This window comes from Apus apus, chromosome 14, assembly GCF_020740795.1.
Source record: "Apus apus isolate bApuApu2 chromosome 14, bApuApu2.pri.cur, whole genome shotgun sequence".
Taxonomy (NCBI): domain Eukaryota; kingdom Metazoa; phylum Chordata; class Aves; order Apodiformes; family Apodidae; genus Apus; species Apus apus.
The window spans coordinates 4,384,259-4,405,448 of NC_067295.1; the positions used below are offsets into that span (position 1 = coordinate 4,384,259).

At 35.7% G+C, this 21,190-nt stretch overlaps 1 protein-coding gene across 2 annotated transcripts in view; it reads right to left on the minus strand.

Moving 5' to 3' along the window:
• Nucleotides 1-21,190, minus strand: part of SDK1 (sidekick cell adhesion molecule 1) — a 393,582-nt gene that overhangs the window by 278,403 nt on the left and 93,989 nt on the right. For both annotated transcript variants that reach the window (XM_051632376.1, XM_051632375.1), the window contains exon 2: nt 4,710-4,869. In XM_051632376.1, coding sequence (XP_051488336.1) covers nt 4,710-4,869 — 160 coding nt within the window. The remainder of the gene's footprint in view (nt 1-4,709; nt 4,870-21,190) is intronic.

A 21,190-nucleotide genomic window follows, 5' to 3' on the forward strand; every position in this document is an offset into this window, starting at 1 on the left:
CACTTATCCCACTAGTGCTCACCTTCCTCATACAACTCTGACTACTCAACATGAAAATGAGCTGATAGGCACAGTTTTCATGTGAATAAAACACATAAATAATATAGATAATCCTGCATTAAAAAAACATTAATCAAAGTACATATTCCCCCCATCACCTTCTGAAGATATTATGGAGGGATTAATGAAAATCTCTATGAAAAGATAAGGAAAAATAAAATGAATTAATTTTAATCTTCAAAATTTAATTCCACTAAAAGAAGCATCTCTTTCACACTCACACAGACCATGCACTGTACAGAGCTGAACAGAATCAGTCAGCAGGAAAACAAAGGAGGTACAAGAAAGTTTAAGTTCTAAATTAAGTCTATAATTGCTGCATCATAATTACAAGCAAATACACTATAAGAATTAGGTCAGGCGACCAAATACAGTGAATTAAAACAGAGCCCAACACCAGAGACAAATTTTAGCAATCTACTGCAATTCCTAGGAGATTCAGGCTTCCCAAATATATGAGTTGTAGGCAATTCTGTTGTCTAAGCTGACTCTTGGCCTCCTTGGGAGCAATCAGCACATTTTCTCCAGGGATTATGACAATTTGTACTGGGAAAAGAAGGAAGACTCAAAACAGTGCTATTTGGGGAAGTTACAGTAACCCAACAATCAGCACACAAATACTTGCTGGTCATGTTGTCTTTTACTTGATGAGCATGTCAGGAAATAGAGTGAGAAAAGAGGTGAAAACACAAGGCATGAGGCAGAAATCATTAGGACATAAAGCCACCCTACCAAATAATTTCCTCCTCTGCCGAGATGATGATTGTCAGGGGGAGAAGAAAAGCCAAAAAATTCCCAACAAGTTTAAAAAAAATAGTTTCAGAAGTTTATTTTTACAGTTCATTTTACCAATAGTTTACAACTTCATGAGCTTTTCTTCCTCCAGTAAATATTTAGTATTGTACTTGGCTAACATTTATTTCTCTGCTTGTCTATATTAAATAGAGCCAAAATAAAAGGCTTATTTCTTTGGCATTCATCTGTGTTAAGACAGTAATGCAGAGCTAGTTTTTCTGCCACTTGGACAAAACAAATCAATTGGATCAGAAGTGTCCTACTTCAGTTTTTGACTGATTAATGTTTCAGCAGGAAACGTTCTTAGCATGTAGCCTGAAGGAAAGAAAATCTTTTAAACGTTTAAAGTGAAAATCCCATCTACTCTGGCAATTCCAAAGCAGCCCAAACTTGCTAAGCATCTGGCTTCTCAGTGAACCTACAGGGTAACAGTGTGCAGGTAAGGCAAGGAAAATGAGAAGAATTAAATTGCAAAAAAAAAAAAAAAAAAAAAAAAAATAGATACAACATATGTTTACATTATTTGAGATTACCTTGAAAGTTACAAACCTGGGTAAGAGATAAATAGATATTTGTGAAATTTCTAATTCTGTCTATAGAGCTTTAAAGAGTCTTTCTGCACTTCGTATGTCTCATTATTTTTTGAACGTTTTTCTATTGCTCTAGCAAAGTACTGCTTTTTGTCTTGTGCTTTCACCATTCTACTTGTTTTCTGATTTGCAAGAAGGGATACAAACAGTGCTTTCTAAATTCTAAGTCAGACTTTATCCCACCAAATCTATATCAAAGGTAAATACAATTTTTTACATTGACAAGACATAAGTTTTCTTTCCATTTATCTACATTCTAACTTTTAAGATGGAACATCTTCTTATTTTATAGATGCCAGGAAGCTATTTAAGATTTCTGGGGGTCTGCACAAGTACTTCAGAGAGTCAGAGCAGACAATTGGGGATGGTACAGCCAACCAGAAACTGGCTGTGGAGGAAATTTCCCTCAGCTGGTGGAAACTGAAAAGCATAAAAAAAGCTTCAAGGGAGGTCTTGAGAACATAACATACCCCATCACCAGGACTGCAGAGTTAGACATTAAGGGTTAAGTGGCATCAAACACCTAATTTCTAATTAATTTCTAATTTCAAATCTACACCCTCATTTTAAATGCTCTAAAAGTGAACCTATAGGCTACAGGTTTTCAATAGCCACAATGGGGAAGACAGAACTAAAATAAAACATTTGATTAGATAGTCATATAACTTGTCATGTATTCAAAATTTTTAAGAAAGCTCTTATGCATCAACTGATTTAACTTTTTTATTCATAATAAAATTGAAAAGTCTCCAATGTTAAAAAAACTAATTTCATAATCTGAGGACTAGTTAGGGAGGGAAATGTACTGCTGCTTAGATATAGTTAAGTTTTTAAATTCAGATAAATTAGTATCTCTAGGCCACAAAAGCAAATATGGAACACAAACGGTCCAGAACTTAATCCAAAAGAAAACAAAAGAAAAAAGTCACTGCCTGAACATTAGAGACTCTTTACTTCTAGACAGAACTAAAAACTGCTACTGCAGTGGGCAATATTGATTTGTTTTCATTGCATGCATCTCAGATCACAAAGAATTTATAAGGTTGTTTTATAAATTCTTAATACAAACTCAGGTATGCACAGTCACTATAAAAGCCAGGCTGTGCACATAATCAGCATGGTTATACAGAGACAAGCTCTTCACTCAGGGTCACCAATGTCAAAATGCAAAGACTGCAATTAGTTCTTTACTCACTCCATGTGTTATAATAAGCTTTGAATATTTCTAGTCTGTTACAATATAGACGTTACTTCAACTGAGACACACTAAGTAATATCAATTACCAAAAAATCTTTGATTGATGATTCAAATTGCAGCAGAAGTCACTTACACAGGGAAGCTCCATGCATTTTAAAAGGGCATTTACGCAAGAGAACTGCAAAGCAAACTATTATGGGGTCAAAGTTTAAATTTTGCAACTGGAATTTTTATGTCCAAGCATAATCTTTTCCTTTCTTTCATTCATCCTAATGCACCTGTGCCACATAATCCTTTTGGAATCTTAAAGCTTTGCATTGCTATAGAATCAAAATCCTGGTTGGCTTATCTCTGACTGTGCTATTGTAGCAGTGATAGGGCTGCAACTTCTAAATTAATATTATCAATGATATTTTATTCTTATTTTATTATAAACCAGTATTTTCATATCTTCTTAATCAGCTCTGAAGTGGACGTTTTAATTAGAAATAGAAACAAGTACAATAGAACAGAGGCAAAATTATTAAATACAGCTTGTGTCATGACCTGATGTTCCCTGGACTGAATTAAATTATAAGAAATAAAGTGCTGTATACGAGTATATATGCATACAGCCTGGGAAAGCTGTTTCCATACACTAATTTCAACTTATATTGCAAGACACGGTAAAATCATAATTTTGCACTGGGATGTGCTCTTATTTAAGAAATGCCATGGTATTCTGATCTTTGTTTCAAGATATCACATCCCTCTTCAGGTTTCACATTGTGAAATTAAGTCTCTCAGTGACTAGCACATCCCCAAAGCTTGAGTTTTAACCTTTGCTTTTTTTTTTTTCCCTATGTTCATGTTTTTGTCCTCCCACACAGTTTCTTTGCCTTAGTTCCTCAGCATCTTCTGTGGTTAAGAGCTGTTGTCAGTTCCTTCTACCAAGAAACTACAACAGGCTCTGTTGTTGATCAAAAGAAGTGGCATTTACACAAAGCGAGGCTCACACCTTCCGTGATTTATTGTGCCTTAGAGGTTTTTTTCTTTTCTAGAAAGTATCCACAAATCTTTCTTATATGTGTGTATGGCTCATTTTGAGGTATTAGAGTATCTCAAGGCTTGAAAACAGCAGCCACTAATAGATGTAATTACTCAGGACTAAGCAGTCTCATCTAAATCAAAATATCTTTAATTGCTAGGAAGGTTCATATATTTAGCATTATGTGCTAAATGAGCTAAAAAAGTTTAAAAATGTAATTTAAGAGACTTTTTTCCCCCTACTGCTCTGTATGAGTAAATAATATTGAAGATAGAGCTAATGTTAGGTAACAATTTTTAAAATCTTTGAGAAGAGTAATTATGGACTATCTTCTATAGCAATAGAGAACTTGAGATCAATTATCTGCATTTGTATCCTAATCTATACTGTAATTTCTGTCTATGGTGACAGATCATAACTTTTCTCTAATTTAAGTAATGTAATTACAAAAGTGCAGTATTTAGCTTGGTTTCCTAAAGACAAGTGTTACACAAGGGCCACATCTGTCAAAAACCCACCACTTACAATTTCAGAATTCACTACCTAATGTCAACAAAATTTGAAAGCAACCAATAAATTGCATAAATATTAAATCTCTAGAAGGTTATAGAAATTGCTATTTGCATTATGGAAGCATAGTTAATGGTTCCATTAAAGAAAAGGAGACAAAACTTGGCTGTTTTACACTTTGATATTTGGCCAGCCAGCTCTGATTAACCTCAGGATGGTTTTGCCTGTTATTGATTACAAATCCATGTCAGGTTACATTTCCAGCAAAAAGCTTTTTTGCTACTTAAAAATTCTACATTAGGACCCTTATTTAGAAAAGTGAACTGTCTTTTTTAGCAAAGGAGATTCTCTCAGAGATCTCATTTGTTTAAAAAAACCCCCAGTCTTCTCTGATGGTAAAACACAGTGTCAAGGTATCAGAACATAGAAGCCGTTTTGCAGCACTGGGGATTAGGGGGGTGTGTGTGGGTTTTTTTGGGTTTTTTTTGCAGTTACACTTAGAGAAGGCTATCAGATAGCTTTTATTTACCTGTATTCACTGGAGTAGGTGGTTATTTCACTGTCATTGTGTAACCACTTAAATTCCAAGGGCCAGCTGCCTTCAGCAAGGCACGTAAGGATGAGTCGATTTCCTTCCAAGTGTATCTGGGGCAAGCCGGGTTCAGTCTTGAAGTAAGGAGCAACATCATCTGAAACACAGAGGGAAAATGCTTTTGTAAACTATTGAAGCAAAACAGTATAAACCACCAATATTTACCTCACATCTCAAAATGGCACAGAGACAACAAGATTCAGTAGTTAAGGTTTAAAATGTTACATTCATAACAGCTTTAGCTTCAGAAGCAGATCTCGATAACCTTCATCTTTAGTACTTGTTTAGAAGTGCCCACTCAGACAAGCTTTTGTTCATGTTTACTTTTTATGCATGAGAATTTCAGCACTGTCTGCTGTGGCAGGCAATGAACAGCTCTATTGGCCTCTTTTTTTACCCCCTACCTCTCCCCTGTGAGGATTAAATCCACTTAAAGCTTTTCTTTTATTTCTTTTATTTCTTGAATAGAAACCAGAAGAGTAATCTTGGGTAGAAATTATTATCACAGCAGGGAGAAGTCTCAGGGTAAATGAAGAATTTTCATAGGAAAAAGAGCTTAGGGAAAAACACATCACAAAATCACAAGATTAATGTGTTTTTCAACATTACTGCCAAACAAAATGTGCTAAATTATATTACCTGAAACCACTAACAGATTTTGAATTAGAGTATTCAGTAATGTTCAAGGGTCACACACAGTCTCAAACTCTTGCTCTCCCATGGATCACAAATGCTCAAATACTCCAAGCAGCAAAATTCTTGACTGGTAAATTGCAAAAACTCCACACAAATGTAGATTTATTACAGGTCTACACCTGCTGGAGACACACCCTTTATCCCCTCTGGAAGGTGAAGGTTTTCACACTTTGTGTGTCAAATTTCCACTTGTAATGGTGTAGGAGTTACAGACTTGTTTTTAGAAGCTCACAAATACCTTCTATAATCAAAATTAACATGTTTGTGTATTATATATAAAATATACAAGTTACATTTAAAGTCAGAGATGGAATACAAAATATAGAACTGTACTCTGCTTTTTAGGAGTGCAGTATACGTGTGCATATTTTATACACAAGATACGTTTTTTAAATCCACAAAGTTGTCCCAGTGCAGCTAACCATTCAGTTAAATTGCTAATCATTCTTTTGAAACTTATTTTAGATTTAGCTCGGGTATTTTTATCCTTGTTGTTTAGAGAGTTCAAGCTGTCTTTTACAGTTTATGGGGAAGTGACCTCATGTACTATTCAAGACTGCCCAAAATTTTTCAGTTCAGAGGTCTCACAGTATAATCTTTAGTAGCTGATAGCCACAAGACAGCAACCACACACACGTTAGGGAAGAAGGAGCTCAAGGCAAGGGGTGTCAGCAGCTTTCAAGGTGCCCTAGTGTTCCACAGAAGGTGGGGACTGCAATGGGTATGCAGCTGGGCCTGGTGATGTCAGCCTCTCCGAGCCCTTATCTCTCACTCTACCCCTTATCAGGGAATTTTCATGACTTAACAGACCACATGGCAACACAGACTCATTATCAGCCTCCTGGTACAGTCCCAGGGCAGCAGCTGTGCTTCAGCCGACTGTGGCCAGGGAGTCCCAGGCTGACTGTTGCCAAACTACTTGCTGCAATTTGCTAGAAAGCTGAACATCAGCTGCATACACATGAAATGATTAGTATTGATAAATTGTCCCCGTAGTTTTGAGGGTTCAGCTTCAGAAAAATAGTTATTTCTGCAGAAAAAAAAACCAAAACACAATACTTGCTAACACTTGCACAAATAAACCAAACCTAAAAGTATTTTGAGGTAAGGCCCTTTTCTGATACATTTTAAATAATTTGTTTTTCAAATCAATTGATGAATGACTAGTGCAGATCAGTAATATCTTCTTTACATCAGATATATAGGAAGGTATGACAAGACAACACATGAAAAACAGAAAGAGTTCCAAACCAGCAGATAGTCCCAGGCAAAGCAAAGATGCTTTTTACATTTCTCTATAATGTGACTAAGGTTATATTTTCCAAAGGTTCTTTTTTGTTGTTTTAATGACTGCAAATATCATAGAGAAGTCGTATCTCAACTCCCATTTTCACCTAACTAGTAAAATCAACCCACGTTTTAAAACTGTATAAAAAAAAACATTTAAGGTTAGTGTGAAATGTTTTGTTTACCAAAGCCAAAAAGCAATTTTTTACAAAGGGATTTCCAGGCAAGTGAGGAAACGTTAAATCCTTTCAGAGGCTTCACACATATTTTGGGGAGTCTCCCAAAGGAATTATGGGACAGACGCTGCACCCTTGCAAGACTAGATGTGTCAAGTCTTCCTCTGGAAACCAAAAGGCAGGGAGTTGTGCTGCTGTTTGGAGGAAGGGGGTGTTACAAAGTCCAATTAGTAAATCCATATTAGTGCTGAGTCCCCTGAAAACCATGACAAGTAGATAAAGGCTCATGAAATTAGCTTGTTAGACTATTTCTTCCTGAAGAAACTTAAGCTGTTCAGGGAGATTAGAGTGAAACTGGTATCTGCACTATAAGCCTCTACCTGAGTAATGTGTTGATCCTGGTCTTCAGTGATTTCAAGCCTCAAGCAGCATAACCTCCTTCATTATTTCACTGAGTTATCCACTCACACTTTGTAACTTAGGCCTTTCCAGGAAAAAATTATTTATTTGAAAAACAAGGACTGCTGCCTCCAAGTCTGTCACTCAGCCCTACATTTCCTTCTCAAATAAATATTCCAGACCCAGTGATGCTGCAACCCACTCAGAGCTGTCTCCCATTCAAAGTATCACAATCAAGCTGGTATTACATGAAAATGATTCTCAAAACTCAATCCAATTCTAGTAGAAGCTAAAATTTAATAGACCTACTGGAATATTTTTATAAAGAATATGGCATGCTTTATAAATTACCCCAGCTCTCTGGAAGGTTTACTTAAACCCTTGAAGTAATTTTATCTTCTAATCTTTTATTCCTGACTTTCTCATCCATCACATACCATCAGTTTATCAAATTCAATTATGTAATCAGAGCTCACCATATATTCACTGAAAGCAGAAATGAAAATAAAATACTGACTCCATGAAGAGAGTTAGCAGGAAAGCTTTGATGACTTTGGCATTTCTGCAGCACAGTGCTGCTCACTGCTCAGGCACGTGATCCAAACGGTGCTGAGCCCTGAGCTCTGCATCATTAAGCTGCAATGGGAAGCAGAATTTTAATCCAGACCTACAAGGACAAGTTTGGTTGTTACAGAGCATCCCAGGGAAACGGGAAAATGGGCAGGAAAAATGAAAGCCACCTCAGAAAGAGAATGTTAGGAAAGGAATAACTGCCTAAGGGATAGAAGATACGAAGGGGCATCATTTAATTGGTGAGAGATACTTGGACTTCATTAATTAAACACAGGAAGGGCTCACCATTGGGGTAACCTCAGCCAATCAAGGGTTTCAAAAGCATGAAGGCATTTCAGTGTTTATTCTCTTGAAGGACAGAGCAAAAAGCTAATAAAAATTCTGTCCAAGTCCTAGAAACAGGAATAATAAAGTCCTGGAATTAATATCCATCAGTTTATGAAAAAAAAAAAGCATTCATGCTATACACTGTTGCTTTCTTCTAAATGCTAAATGTGTTCATAAATTCCAGCCTCTCTGGCTCTTCAGCTATGCTGATTTATAAATAAAAACAAAAACATTATCTGAGTTGCAAGGAGCAGTGAAAAGACAAGGTGCCAATCTGTTGACACACACACACAGAGCTTCTAAAATTTTCATTAAGTTTGCTTTAAAAACTCCCCAGCATCTTGACTAGCACCCTTAAAAGGATGGTGGAGACTTATGTAAATCTCAAGAAAAAATAGGACTGACTATGCCAAAACTACCTGGAAATTTGCTTCAAAACATATCAACCTTGCTTTTGTGCATCATTAAACTGCAAGAATTCCATCTTGCTGCCAGGTTAGCCTGTCCATTTTCTTTCTTTGGTACATGCAAAGCTTAGATGGAATTTATCTCAAAATACAGTTTCAAGACAATCCAACAGTGCCTGTACTTTTTGTTTTGGATTAATGTTGACGTTTAAATACAAAATGTACATGATTGTTATCTACTTTAGGCTTCTCCCCAACCCCAGTCGACAAGATGCACCACAGAAAAGCTGAGAACTTGCTCATATTGTGTTCTCCCAGAAAATCTGGTTCAGGCACAGACTCACAAATACAATCTGGAGGAGAAGGCAGTCTGACTGTACAGCTTCGTACTGAATGGAATGAAAACAAAGGTTCCAAGATTTGCTGCTCACTAATTAACCAATGGAACCTCATCTCCTAGGATAGCATGAGTGAACATGGCTTCAGAAACTGAGATTACCATCTCAGGGACCTCAAACACGCCCACTGATAAACACATTAGCAATGTCTGTCTAATGATTCTTAGTCCTCTAACAGCTTACATTTAAAGGACACATAAAGCAAAGTCAGATTAAATAGATCTTTCAGTTACTACAGGATGCTACAAGATCTTGAAAGTAGTCTTGCTGTCCTTCCCCTAAGGAATTAATATATTATAATTAAAGATGCAATTTGATCTTGAACACCTCTATACTACTGAAAAAAGGCAAGTCACTGTACCCTGGAGAAGTACATCATCTGCAACAGGAAAAAACACTGCAAAGACCCAGTTAAAATCTCAGCATTTTTTCCTCCAGCAATGTCGGATACCAGCAGTTGCAGGTACAATCACATGCTCACATCTTGAGAAAACCAGTTTCTGTAGTCCTGAACACACTCAGAGGAGGAATAATATAGTGAGTGCAGATAACAAGTTAAGAGATGCCCTATTTGCCCTTGTTATGCATCTCTACTGTTCAGTTATTTTTAAGTGAGCCAATGTTGGAAATTAGAAATAGATCAACCTGGTCATCAATCAGCAAATACAGCTTAATCAACAACAAATGCCATTTGAACAGCTCTCTTTCCATCCCTCCATTCACCCAACAGATATGGTATTGAAAATTTTTTTGGCCGAGATAAATATTTTACAGACCCAAAGAAAAATACAATTGAATCATTAAAAAACACATTGTTTTACTGTTCTTGGCTTATTAGTCCCTAGTCAAAGAATGCACATCCCCCTTTTTTCATCTCCATGTCTACAGCTACTATCCACTGCCAAAAAAAATAAATAACAGAATAACTCTAAGGAATTTTCCAGGAAAATGAGACTAAATAAATAAATTACACACAGAGGCTGAGCAATCAGCTGAGGAGAAGAGCAGCAACCTAGAAATGTTTTTGCAAGAAAAGGGATGTGAGCCATCTTCAGGTAGGTTAATGATAACTGCCATAAAAAGAGTCTTTCAGAAGATCTGCCTGGGGAATTGAATGCATGATAGAAAAGTGTAGTTAAATTTAAAAGGAAAGTAGAGTCAGGAAACCTAAACTGAAGACAGGAAGAATCTTTTCAGCAATCCAAAGAAAGGAGATACAACTGTGGACAACAGAATCCCATCAAGAACAGATTAAAGTTCAGCTGTTGCATTCACAGGCTGATGCTTCAGCACAGGGACAGCTGGGGATGAGCTGCTCTGGAAGGACTGACAGCTGATGACTGCAGTCTTCTTGGGAGCCAGGGCCATTTTCTTCTTATTCCCAACTTAGATACCAAAAAAAAAAAAAAAAAAAAGATTTTTCTCTTTTTTTCTTTTCAAAAGAACCTTTTAATTTATTATCTCAGCTCCTGCTATACATGCACACATGTGCTGGCTGTGGATGCAAGCTGTATTCTCTTGTGGAGGTGAACTATTGGAATTATCATACAGTAAATCTTGGGAAATGTACCAGGAAGTCAGATTGAACTCTGATATATTTGAATCAATCTTCTTTTGAATTGAAACCTCCAAAAATGCATTGGTGAGGTGCTGTGAAAGTTATCTATTCATAAACTGTCAACTGTGTAAAACATCCATTAGAGCATTCACTCACTTTAACTGTATTGATTTGCAGGAAGGCTATTCTACCCAAAATATTGGATATTTGAGATTCAAATTTTCTTGGTTGGAAGTGTGACATAAATCACCAAGTACAACAATTAAATTTAAATTGCATTTTACTACCTCATTCGAAGCCTGAATTTGAAAGGACTGATGCATCATAGTATATATTTCATTAAAATATCAGGTTATTTCTCAAATATACTGCTATAGGTTAAGAATTTTCACACAATGGCATAAAGCATTCCCTTAAAGTGGATTCCCTGAACTTTTATCAAAGACTCTATCTGATTTTATATTGGAATAATATTGAAGCAACTGTATTTAAATCAGTCTTTCTTCCTCAATATCATAAGTCAAGTAAATGAGCCCCCACTACCCATTTTTGTGCTCCTACAGATAAGAAAGATAACCTGCTTCTTGGATACCTCTATTATAATCTCTAAATGCAAATACAGTAACAGCTAAGGTTGATTGATATTGCTTTTAAAGGCTTAATTGGGGATGGAATTAAATTGGTTTAGGACTCAGCAAGTTCTGGGAGGAAACCTACATATTTCTAGAATAAGTGACATTTATTTCTTTTAAATGCACAGTCACTGGGAGACAAGATTTCAATGGGTAACTTTTTTTTGCCTTGAATAGGTCAAATAACTAATTGGCAAGTTAGTTTTTGGGTAATTGCCAATCATATTTGATTTGGATGGAAGAAATATTGAATTGAAGATTGCACACCTGTTGCACACTATCCCAAGAGGAAAACTAAACATTCTGTAATGTATAGTTATGATTAGCTTTCCAAAATTCAATAGAATAGGAGTCTCAAGTGGCAAGAATAAGTGTTTCACACTGACAGTCAAGTAGATTTAATTAAGAAAATCCTTCTTTTTTCCTTCTTAGTTGAAGCATCAGTTCTGTTTCAGAATTACCCAGATAACACTGCAGGTTCCATTGTTTTTCCAACCTCCTAATTTCTTGAGGCAAACAGGTCAAACATTTTTCCCAGATTCTGACTAATACTTATTACTGTTTACAAGAACAAACATCCCAATTCATTCCCTCAGAAACTTCTACAATGAGATGCACACGACAAAATGACTCGCTACAGGAAAACCTGGTATAATATTTCCAACCTTTCTGCCTTGTTTTAACACACAAACATTTCCCGTTACATCTCTCAGCCCTCTCCCAGCAGCTTTGGATTGATCACAAAATATATTTGCACGATTTGCTGAGACAAGACAACAGACAAAACCTAGAAGACTTTTTTAATGACAAAAAATAAAATCTTTTTGTAACCGGTTGCTTACAAGTCCTGAAACAAAACCTATTCTTTGCATTCAGAAAATCTGCTCGGTGACACCATCATCTATTTAAAGACCATCCTTTCAATCACTGCAGGATCACTTCTGGAAGAATTCCCTTTTGAGGATTTCTCAAGTTTTCCTAGAAACACTCAGAACAGAGAAGAGGGCCCTCAGAAGCACAAAAAAGTTTTTACAGGACATAGATTCAGACAGAATGAGAAACCAGTGGTCAATGACATCACTCTATTTAAAACTAAACAAACTTCACTTGGTTTTCCCCAAATACACTGAGAAAGATTTTCCCACATGCAACTGTATCATTCTGATAACATTTTAACTGAGCCTCAAGCAACTCCTGATGTATGAACCTGAAGTCCCACTAAGGTTTCCTTTTCACATTTAATTTCCATGTCTCATGTTTTAGTTTCACTTCCCGACCTCCTGTAACACTGCATTTGAGTCAGGGCAAGTGGCAAATTGGTTTGTTGCATATCAGAAAGCAATCACAATTCGTAGTTTCATGACTTCATGGAATATCTGCTGTAAGATTAAAAATCAAGAAGCTACAGATGATGCTCTGGGGTTATGTTCATTGTAGCTCATCCTCAAAAAAGGCTGCAAAATTATTTTTGAAAGTATTCATGAGACTTTCTTAAAGCAAATTGACAAATGTACTGAGAGAAAAAGGCACAACAGTGTACAAGGCAGGCAAATAAAAGAGAACCCATTAACTATCCAAACCAAAACAAAACGTCCAGAGAAACCTTAAACCTCTCTGGGCTGAATTTGCTATCAAAGTGTAACCTCCACACTTTATATTCTCTTCATATTTAGTGATGTTTACCGAGACTTCCAGAGCTCTCAAGGAAATAAGTTGTTACTGTTTAAATCTCAGCACACAGCAGGTGGAAGACAAAACTGCTTTACAGAGAAAGAATCCAAATATAGCAGGATTTCCTTCATTATTTTAACCACAAAGGAAGCTACTGTTGCTATTACATAATTTACAATCTCCAACTACTGCAGGGCCAGTCTGATCACACTGATATCTATCACTAAATATTCCAGCTGACACCAGGATGAAGACAGGATGAAACCCTACAGAACATTAAACAGAACAGAAAAGATAAAAGTATAAATATGTTTTCCACAAGTTCATCGTTGGTATAAGAGGCATTCTCTGTTGGTGGTTTTGTAGAAGATACATTAAATCAAAAAGGTAAACAGCTGACGAGTGTCTGGAAGTACCAGAAGAGAAACAAGTGGAGCAAGAGGAAACAGTAGCACACAGAAGCATTGCCAGGCTTGAAAGCCGTGTAAGGCCATCTATTTATTATTTCAAGGAGAAAATTATTTCTAAATGGCAAAGCAGCTATGAATATCTATGGGAGATGTAAATACAGGTCTCTTTTGATGAAGGGGACTGAAGGGGAAATGGCTCATGCACAAACCTTGGTTAACAAACACCACCCACTCCTTACTGCTATTGTTATTGTGTTTACATGTACTTTCAAATTTTCTTCTTTTTTTTGCCCTTTAATCTTGAGATCTGTAAATAGGGTTATAAATTGGGTAAGGCCTGCCTCAACAAACTCAAACTATGGGAATGGTGTGGCTGAATACAAGGGTGGCAAGCATGCAATGCTGAACATGAACAGGACAGTTCACATCCTTACCTGATGCTAAGTAGGAAAAAAAGGCAATCAAAGCACAGCCCAGAGTTCACAGAACTCAACTGAAATAGTCTCATTGTCTTAAGCAAACTCTGCAACAGGCACCTGGTTTATGCTTAAGCCAGAAACAGGAGCAAAAAATGATCCTTGCACATCTCTCAAAGTATCTCATTGCATAATTTGTGTAGACAACTGGTTAATACACTGCACATGCAAATAGGGAGCTACACCTCTGCATGTTTTCATGCAGAAGAACAGGGACTAATTAAGGGCCAGATCAAAGACTCTTTGAAAACATGACATAAATTGGCTACTTTAATTTTCCCTAATGTTGTCACTTATTTCTGTGTCTTTTACACAAACCCCTTTCAGAACTACTCAACTGGAATTCTTTCCCAGCCTCAGGCATAATACACATATCTAGAGACTATAGAATTATTTTCAACAATACTGACTAAACACATAATTTCTTCTTGTCAGAATTGGAAGAAACATATCACTGTTCTTGAACACATAACTCCGCTTGACATATCTCAAGGCAAAAAAAGGAGTTAGTTTATTAAGCGAGATATTTTATTTAATTTTCTTTGGGTTATAAATAAGCAGCAAGTTAATACTGTTTTCAACTTTTGACAGTTCTAATGTTAATTACATGTACTGGATTTTATAAATCAATACTTCCTACATAAAATGTTATTTAACTTGCCAAGTGTAGTAACAGATCGATGCATTTACTGTTCTTGCTAACGTTGATGGATGACACACATCAAAAGGATATATAAAGGAAAAATAAAAGATGTATTTGTAAGGCGACAGGGTTAAACCCCAGTTAGGCAGAGAAGGAACTTAAATAGTGTTTGAAAATAACCTTATAACTTCTTTAAGGTCTGAGAGGTTTTCTACTTGTTTGGGTTTTTTGGGGCTTGGGCGTTAAGGGTTTTTGTTGCTGTTGCTTAGGGGCTTTTTGGTTTGGTTTGGTCTTTTTCTGTTGTTTTTGTTGGTTTTTTTTAATGTCAAGTCCTGAAGTTATCATAGACAGATTGTTCTACACACAGAACTACTTTACTCTTGGTATGCTATACATAGGATGTAGGAGCAATTAATTGCAACTTCTAAACTTCAAGTATATTCTTACTGAAGTACCATATTCCTATGTTCAGTACACAGGGCCTCCATCTAACCATGCTACTAGGTGATAAAAAAGCATAACTGAGAATTATTTTCCTATTTGCAAACATGCCACGGTTAACGTGCTTAAAATCTCAAAGGATGTACAAGCAAAACTTGTAAAGAAACTTCAAAGATTGCATTCACTACACTATGAAATGTATTAAAAGAAACACTTGCTTAAAGATAATTCTAAGAGCTCTTATTAATGCACCCAAACATCTTGAAGGGATATACAGCTTGTAGTGCTACTGATTTGTTTATCAGTGTTTATCATTGTTTATTTGTGCTATTTATAGAGAAGACATTAAGAATGTTAAAATTAGGAAATTTCAAAGAACTAAAAGTTATTACAACACATGTAGCAACAGCAAATCAATAAAATATGACTTAAATCCCATTATCAGAAGTGTGTATATATACAGAATGTATAATTATGTACTGAAACAGAAGGGAAAATTTATTGCCTTCTAGTATAGATTTTTCAGGGCTGAAGTAATAATTACAGAATATATTATGTCAAAATCACAGAACAGACCAAAAAAGACTTTTTTAACATAGAAAATTAACATCAGGAGGGGCTTCTTACAGCTACAAGAGGTTAAAGAATATAAACTCAAAGGAATGCTATCCTTTGGGACTAATTAAAGTAATCATTATATTTTAGTGCAATTTACCTGACTAAAAAATAAAGAGACTTCTGTGTCGAATCACCACAACATTAAATTAAGCACAAATAGGCTTCTACTTCATTAGCTCTATTACTCTGGACAACAATCAGGAGAAGGAGGAAGTAATGACCATCATCTAGTCATGTTAACATGCTTATAAAATAATGAACTAAAGACTAACTGAAAAAGAGTGACAAGTCACAGAAAAAAACCCACATTCATAAACCTTCCCTCAAACCTGGTTGAAAAAAAGATGAAGCTCTATTTAACCAAAATTTTAAACCAAAATCAACCTGAAAACCCTTAGTTTACTAGGGAAGGCATGTTGTGGACCTTTAATGAGATTGCTAATTAATGCAAGAGAAGCCAGGAGATTGTCTCCAGAGTTTAGGTATATTGTCTTGAACACCCAGACATAAGACTTCCCTTCACAAAAGTCATTCTTCTAAGTTATGAAAAGGAGTATAAAAGAGAAAGTGTATCAACTGCTTTAGATGAAACTTGGTTTTGTGAGGTTGGTAGAATGTGGTGGAAGTCCTCAGTCACCTTAAAGAGATGAGAAATTATTATTGAGTTGAAATGAGGCAATTCCTCACGTGTAACCTTCCTGTCCAACTTGGAACTGGGAGTCAGAAGACAGTTGAGGCCCATGAGTGACTGGCTGAGAGGTACAACACAGAATGCACATAAATACAACATAAACTCTAGTCCCATCTCACTGGTGTATAATACACCAGTTGTCAAAGAAGAAAACAACCCACAATCCTACATGTTACACTCATTATGCTACATCATAATCCTGCTCTCATGCAATCCAGCTCAGAAGCACCTGATCATTGGAGCCTAATCAAATAAAAACACATCGTCCTGCTAAATCCTGCTCAGCAGCTCTAAACGAATGAAGAGCAAACCTCGACTCTTTGAACTGAGTCAAAGTTCACTTTGAACTGAGACAACCTGACAATAATGAAGATGTATATTCAAAAGGAATATGGAATAAGCCTGAACTTCAATTGATGAGGACTCCTGTGTGCTGTAAGAGGTAAGCCCTGGGCGGGTTTACAAGTTCTATAAAATTGCTCACTGGGGAAACAATCTGCCGACTTAATTCTCTGCAGCATTTCACAAGTCCCTCCAGTCATCTGTTTCTGCTGTATACATTCACATACATCACCAAGCTGACAATTTAGAAACTGGACCAGATGGATGTATAACCCAAAACAGTGCTGTTTGTTAAACCTAAAAGCTATTAATCATAATAATTGCCTTTATTAAACTCCATGGGAGAAAGGGACAAATACTGTTGACATATTGAATGGATTTACTGGGAGTGCATCACAGGACAATACAGACTGAGGTTATTTTAACCAGGCTCCATCAGAGAAACATTCTGATAGCAGAAATGTTCTTCTATAAAAAACAGATTATTGCAGGACAAAGAAAGCAGGAAAGGGCATCCTAAATGCTTTCCTTGAATAGATAAGGCATGTTATTCTTTTTTCCCTAGAGGAAATAATTTCATTCTCTGAAAGGATTGGCAGCTTCAAGTTATTTTTAAACAAAGAGCAGTTCTTTGTCTAACATGAGCACTAACTTGTTTTAGGAAGCAATGGGTGAGACGAGAACAACAAAGTTAACTTCACCTTTTACCAGACACTTAATTCCAATCCAGCTGAAAAACAACCTGGGCTATTTGAGGTTTAAGTAATCTTTACTTCTCTCCCTCTTCTGACTCTGCAATTCCTCACATGTATAGATACGGAAGCAAAAAAATGCCAATATATACTGCCTGGTTTTCCAGCCTAAAGCTTTGCAACAAAATCAGTTACCTGAAGCACATAGGAAACATTCCAGTTGCAACAACAGAAAACACTTGTACAAAATAATTACAGAAATAGCTTCCCCTTAGAAATACCTGGAAAATGGCTCCTCAAATATAAAAAGGGGATTTAAAAAAATAAATGAAAGCCTGCAGCTATTTCCTTAACAGACAAACTCACAGATTTCTATAGATTAACTACTTTGGAGAAGGTCATTGAACCAGGACTCAGTTGTAATCCTTTATTACTGCTCTGATATGTTACTGCAAACAAACCTCAATTGGCAAGTTCTAATTGTGATGCAGAAGGCACCTACTCTGGCAGAGCAGAAATCCAAGTGATCCCAGAAGGGAAGTCAGAGGGCAGGCTCCTGGACACTTCCATTCTTTTATTGCCTGCTACAGTGTGAATAAGAAGGAAGCAGGTGCACGTAGTGCATCCGATATTATTTTTAAAGGAATTAACATCTGAATTGCAAAAAAAAGATAAAAAAAATAATTTGACCCAAATATGACTTAAATTTCTGTGGTACACTCCAAATACCCTACAGTTATTATTTTAGAGGGTTATCACATAAATGCTTCTATTCCCACATTTTTCACAATCAAAGCTTTTATTGATATAGTTTATGAAAATGGCTTTTTCTAACATGGATTGTGAGAGAGTTGTTTATGGAGTAGATCTGCTGAAAGACATACACAGCGAGACACTCTGACTTAAAAGTAAATAGACTGAAATGCTAGCACATTATTACTGGCTCATTAAGAAGCAAATTAGTTGTTTTTCTCTTTGTTTAGCAATACTCAACAGGTACTTATTTTGACACCATTTTCATGTGAAAACACATTAAACCAACAGGAAACATTTATTGGACAAATGCCAATCCAGCAGAGCCTCACAGCAAAAGTTATTCTTCCTAAATTTAAGTAACGTATGTTAAATTACATAGGACACTTCTCTACACATGCTTCTTGCCAAGTCATTGTATCTAACAAAATGTGATGATTTCTATATTTCTACTTCATAGTTACAGTGTACTTCAAATACAATTTATTCTAAGAATAAATAAAATTAACAAAAATGGTGTATGTAACAAAAAAATTGTGACCAGACTTGACCTTTTCTGTGTATGCAACCAAATCATTAAAATTCTGTATTTGAAGTTAAACAATACCTTTTGTTATTTCTCATTATGTATAGGAAACAAGTTCTATTAATAAACAGTCAACCTAAATCAGCACTAACATACTATTTATTTAGTTTGGACTTTTGGCCTTTAGTTTATATCAACCTAGAAGTAAACAGAAAAATACAATTAGGGCAAATGAAACAATGAAGCAGTAAAAATAACACGGTGACGGATTAAAATATATTGTTCTAGTTGGGAGTCAAAAGGGCAAGTGCTTTATAAAAATTATGTTTTCCTTTGACAAAATCAGTACAATATTTGCTGGTACAAGCAATAAAAAAACCAGCCCTCCCATAAAACACTTCCGACTTCGCTTTCCATTTTAATGGCTGTGGGCAAAATTCAGAATACATTTGTCAAGTTGATATTATCAACACAACAGGGGCATGCCTGACTTGTTCTATATTCGTTCTGAAAGTTCACTTTAAGATGCCATCAGCTAAGAAAGGAGAACACAAGGAACCATGATCAGTCATACCAGGCAGACAGAAATATAACTTCAAATATTTAAGTTTCAGTAAATATTATCACATATTACCCTGAAAGGAATCAATTGCATTCAGTTTAACGTTAAAGACCTATCAATCTGAAAATTAAAGGTGATTCCCACTCTCTCTTTGCTCAGTTTAATGAGACATCCTAGTCTGATCTGTGACAACTAATGCCAACATCTTTTAACTTTTTTCCTGACATCTGAAATTGATTTCAAAGACAGATACCTGAGAAGGCAAGAATACTACACAAGAGGACAAAAAAAGAAACATCGTAAAAGAGAAACCCAAATATATAATCTTTTCTTTCCCCCCAACTTGGTACTTCAAAACCCATCTGCATCATTAAGCAACTGAAAGAAAACATCAATAAAATTTTCTAAATGTATCTGAACATTATTCTTATGCCTTCAAAATGAACACCAGCCAACTACATTAAAAACAATTATTTGCCGTTATATTTTGTTCATGTTCATATTTTTGCTCTCTTTGATAACACCTAGACAAGTTTTTTTTCACACACTTAGCAAAAGTCTGTTCTTTCATGAAAACACATGGCATTTCATGTATTTTTTTCTTATTTTAATTTCTTACATTTCCTATTTTCCAGACTAAAATTTAGAAAGAGAGAACAAATATATTATGGAGACGACAAAAAACAATCACTTGAGTTGTGTCATTCCATGATTTGTGCATAGATTGTATGAATCCATGATTGTTTGACCTAACTGATAAAAACAATATACACAAAATAATTTAAATGTAAAAAAACCCAAAACAACAAAACCTCCTTATTAAACAGACCTTGGCTGAATATGCAATCAACCACAAGCATTGAGCCTCTACAGTAAGAATGGCTAGAGAAAACAATTGTTGTAACAGGAATTACTGTATCGTTTAATAGATTTCAAGGGTAACATGGAATCGGTTTGGGCTGCTTATTTTTAATGAGGGCACAATGATATTAGGGCAAGAAGCTTCACTTTGGCACCAATACAATGCTTGTAAGAATGGGACTTCAACAGCTGTCCTGTGCAGATGGTTGCTTTTACTTACAAAGCTTTGAAGAAAGATTAAATCTCTGGATGAGAGACCTTTACCTTGTTGCTTTGCTTGCACAGTGGGCAGAGAAAAAAGAGCTAAGATAGATAATAAATGCTTTGTTTATATTATGCACACAGTATTTTTAATGTATGAAACACAATGTTTATTTGCCTTTAACAGCATGCTGTTTCCATTGAAAACTCTGGAATGCTTCAGAAAAAAACCAAGAAATTTCAGTTTTCCTGTATTCCCATCAGAACGTCCAATATTAAAACAATGAAAAAAGCAAACAAATACAAATTACACAGAGGGAAAGAATCTGAATTAAAGTCAGAAGTAACCAGTATAAAAGCAGAATGCTACATATTGCATGACTAATGGTGTATGCTTTGTTCCAAGGTAATTAATCCTATTTTTCATTGCACACTGAAAGTCTGGAAAGAATAATTCCTGGAGATGATGTTGATTTGCTTTCAAACAAAACATAATAGTGAAGGATTCTTTTTGTGTGGTGCCATAACCTTAAGAAGCAGCAATAATCACTATTCAGTGAAAATGTATTTGTACCAAGTTCACAAAACTCAAAACTGCATTGCAATTCTGACCTGAGGTTTCATTTTTGAAAGCCAGAGTTTTGAAAGATCTTGGTGAATTCTTTGGTTTACTACAAATATCTGCTGCAAAACATCGTCTGGTAACAGCTGTTCTCATGTCACAAGAATATCTGCATGAGGAACAGAGGGGTTTTTTGAGCCTTAAAATTGGATATCAGTATCCTAGATAAAGGAAGTACAAAATCCATGAAAGGCTTTTCTAATCAGTCCTTCTAGTGCACACCAAGGTTCAAAGGAAACACTAATTAATTCTATTCTGGAGACTATATACTATTTGGAAGCCAAAATGAATGGAATCTGTGAACTTCTAAGGTGAAAATTTATTTTAAATTGTACAAGCAAATTTGAGAGCTCTAAGTCCTCTTGAGAGAGATAAAACTGAAACTCATCTTTTGAATCTATCAATGACATTCATAAGAGAAAGACCTTTTTATAAAGTGAAACAAACACTACTGAA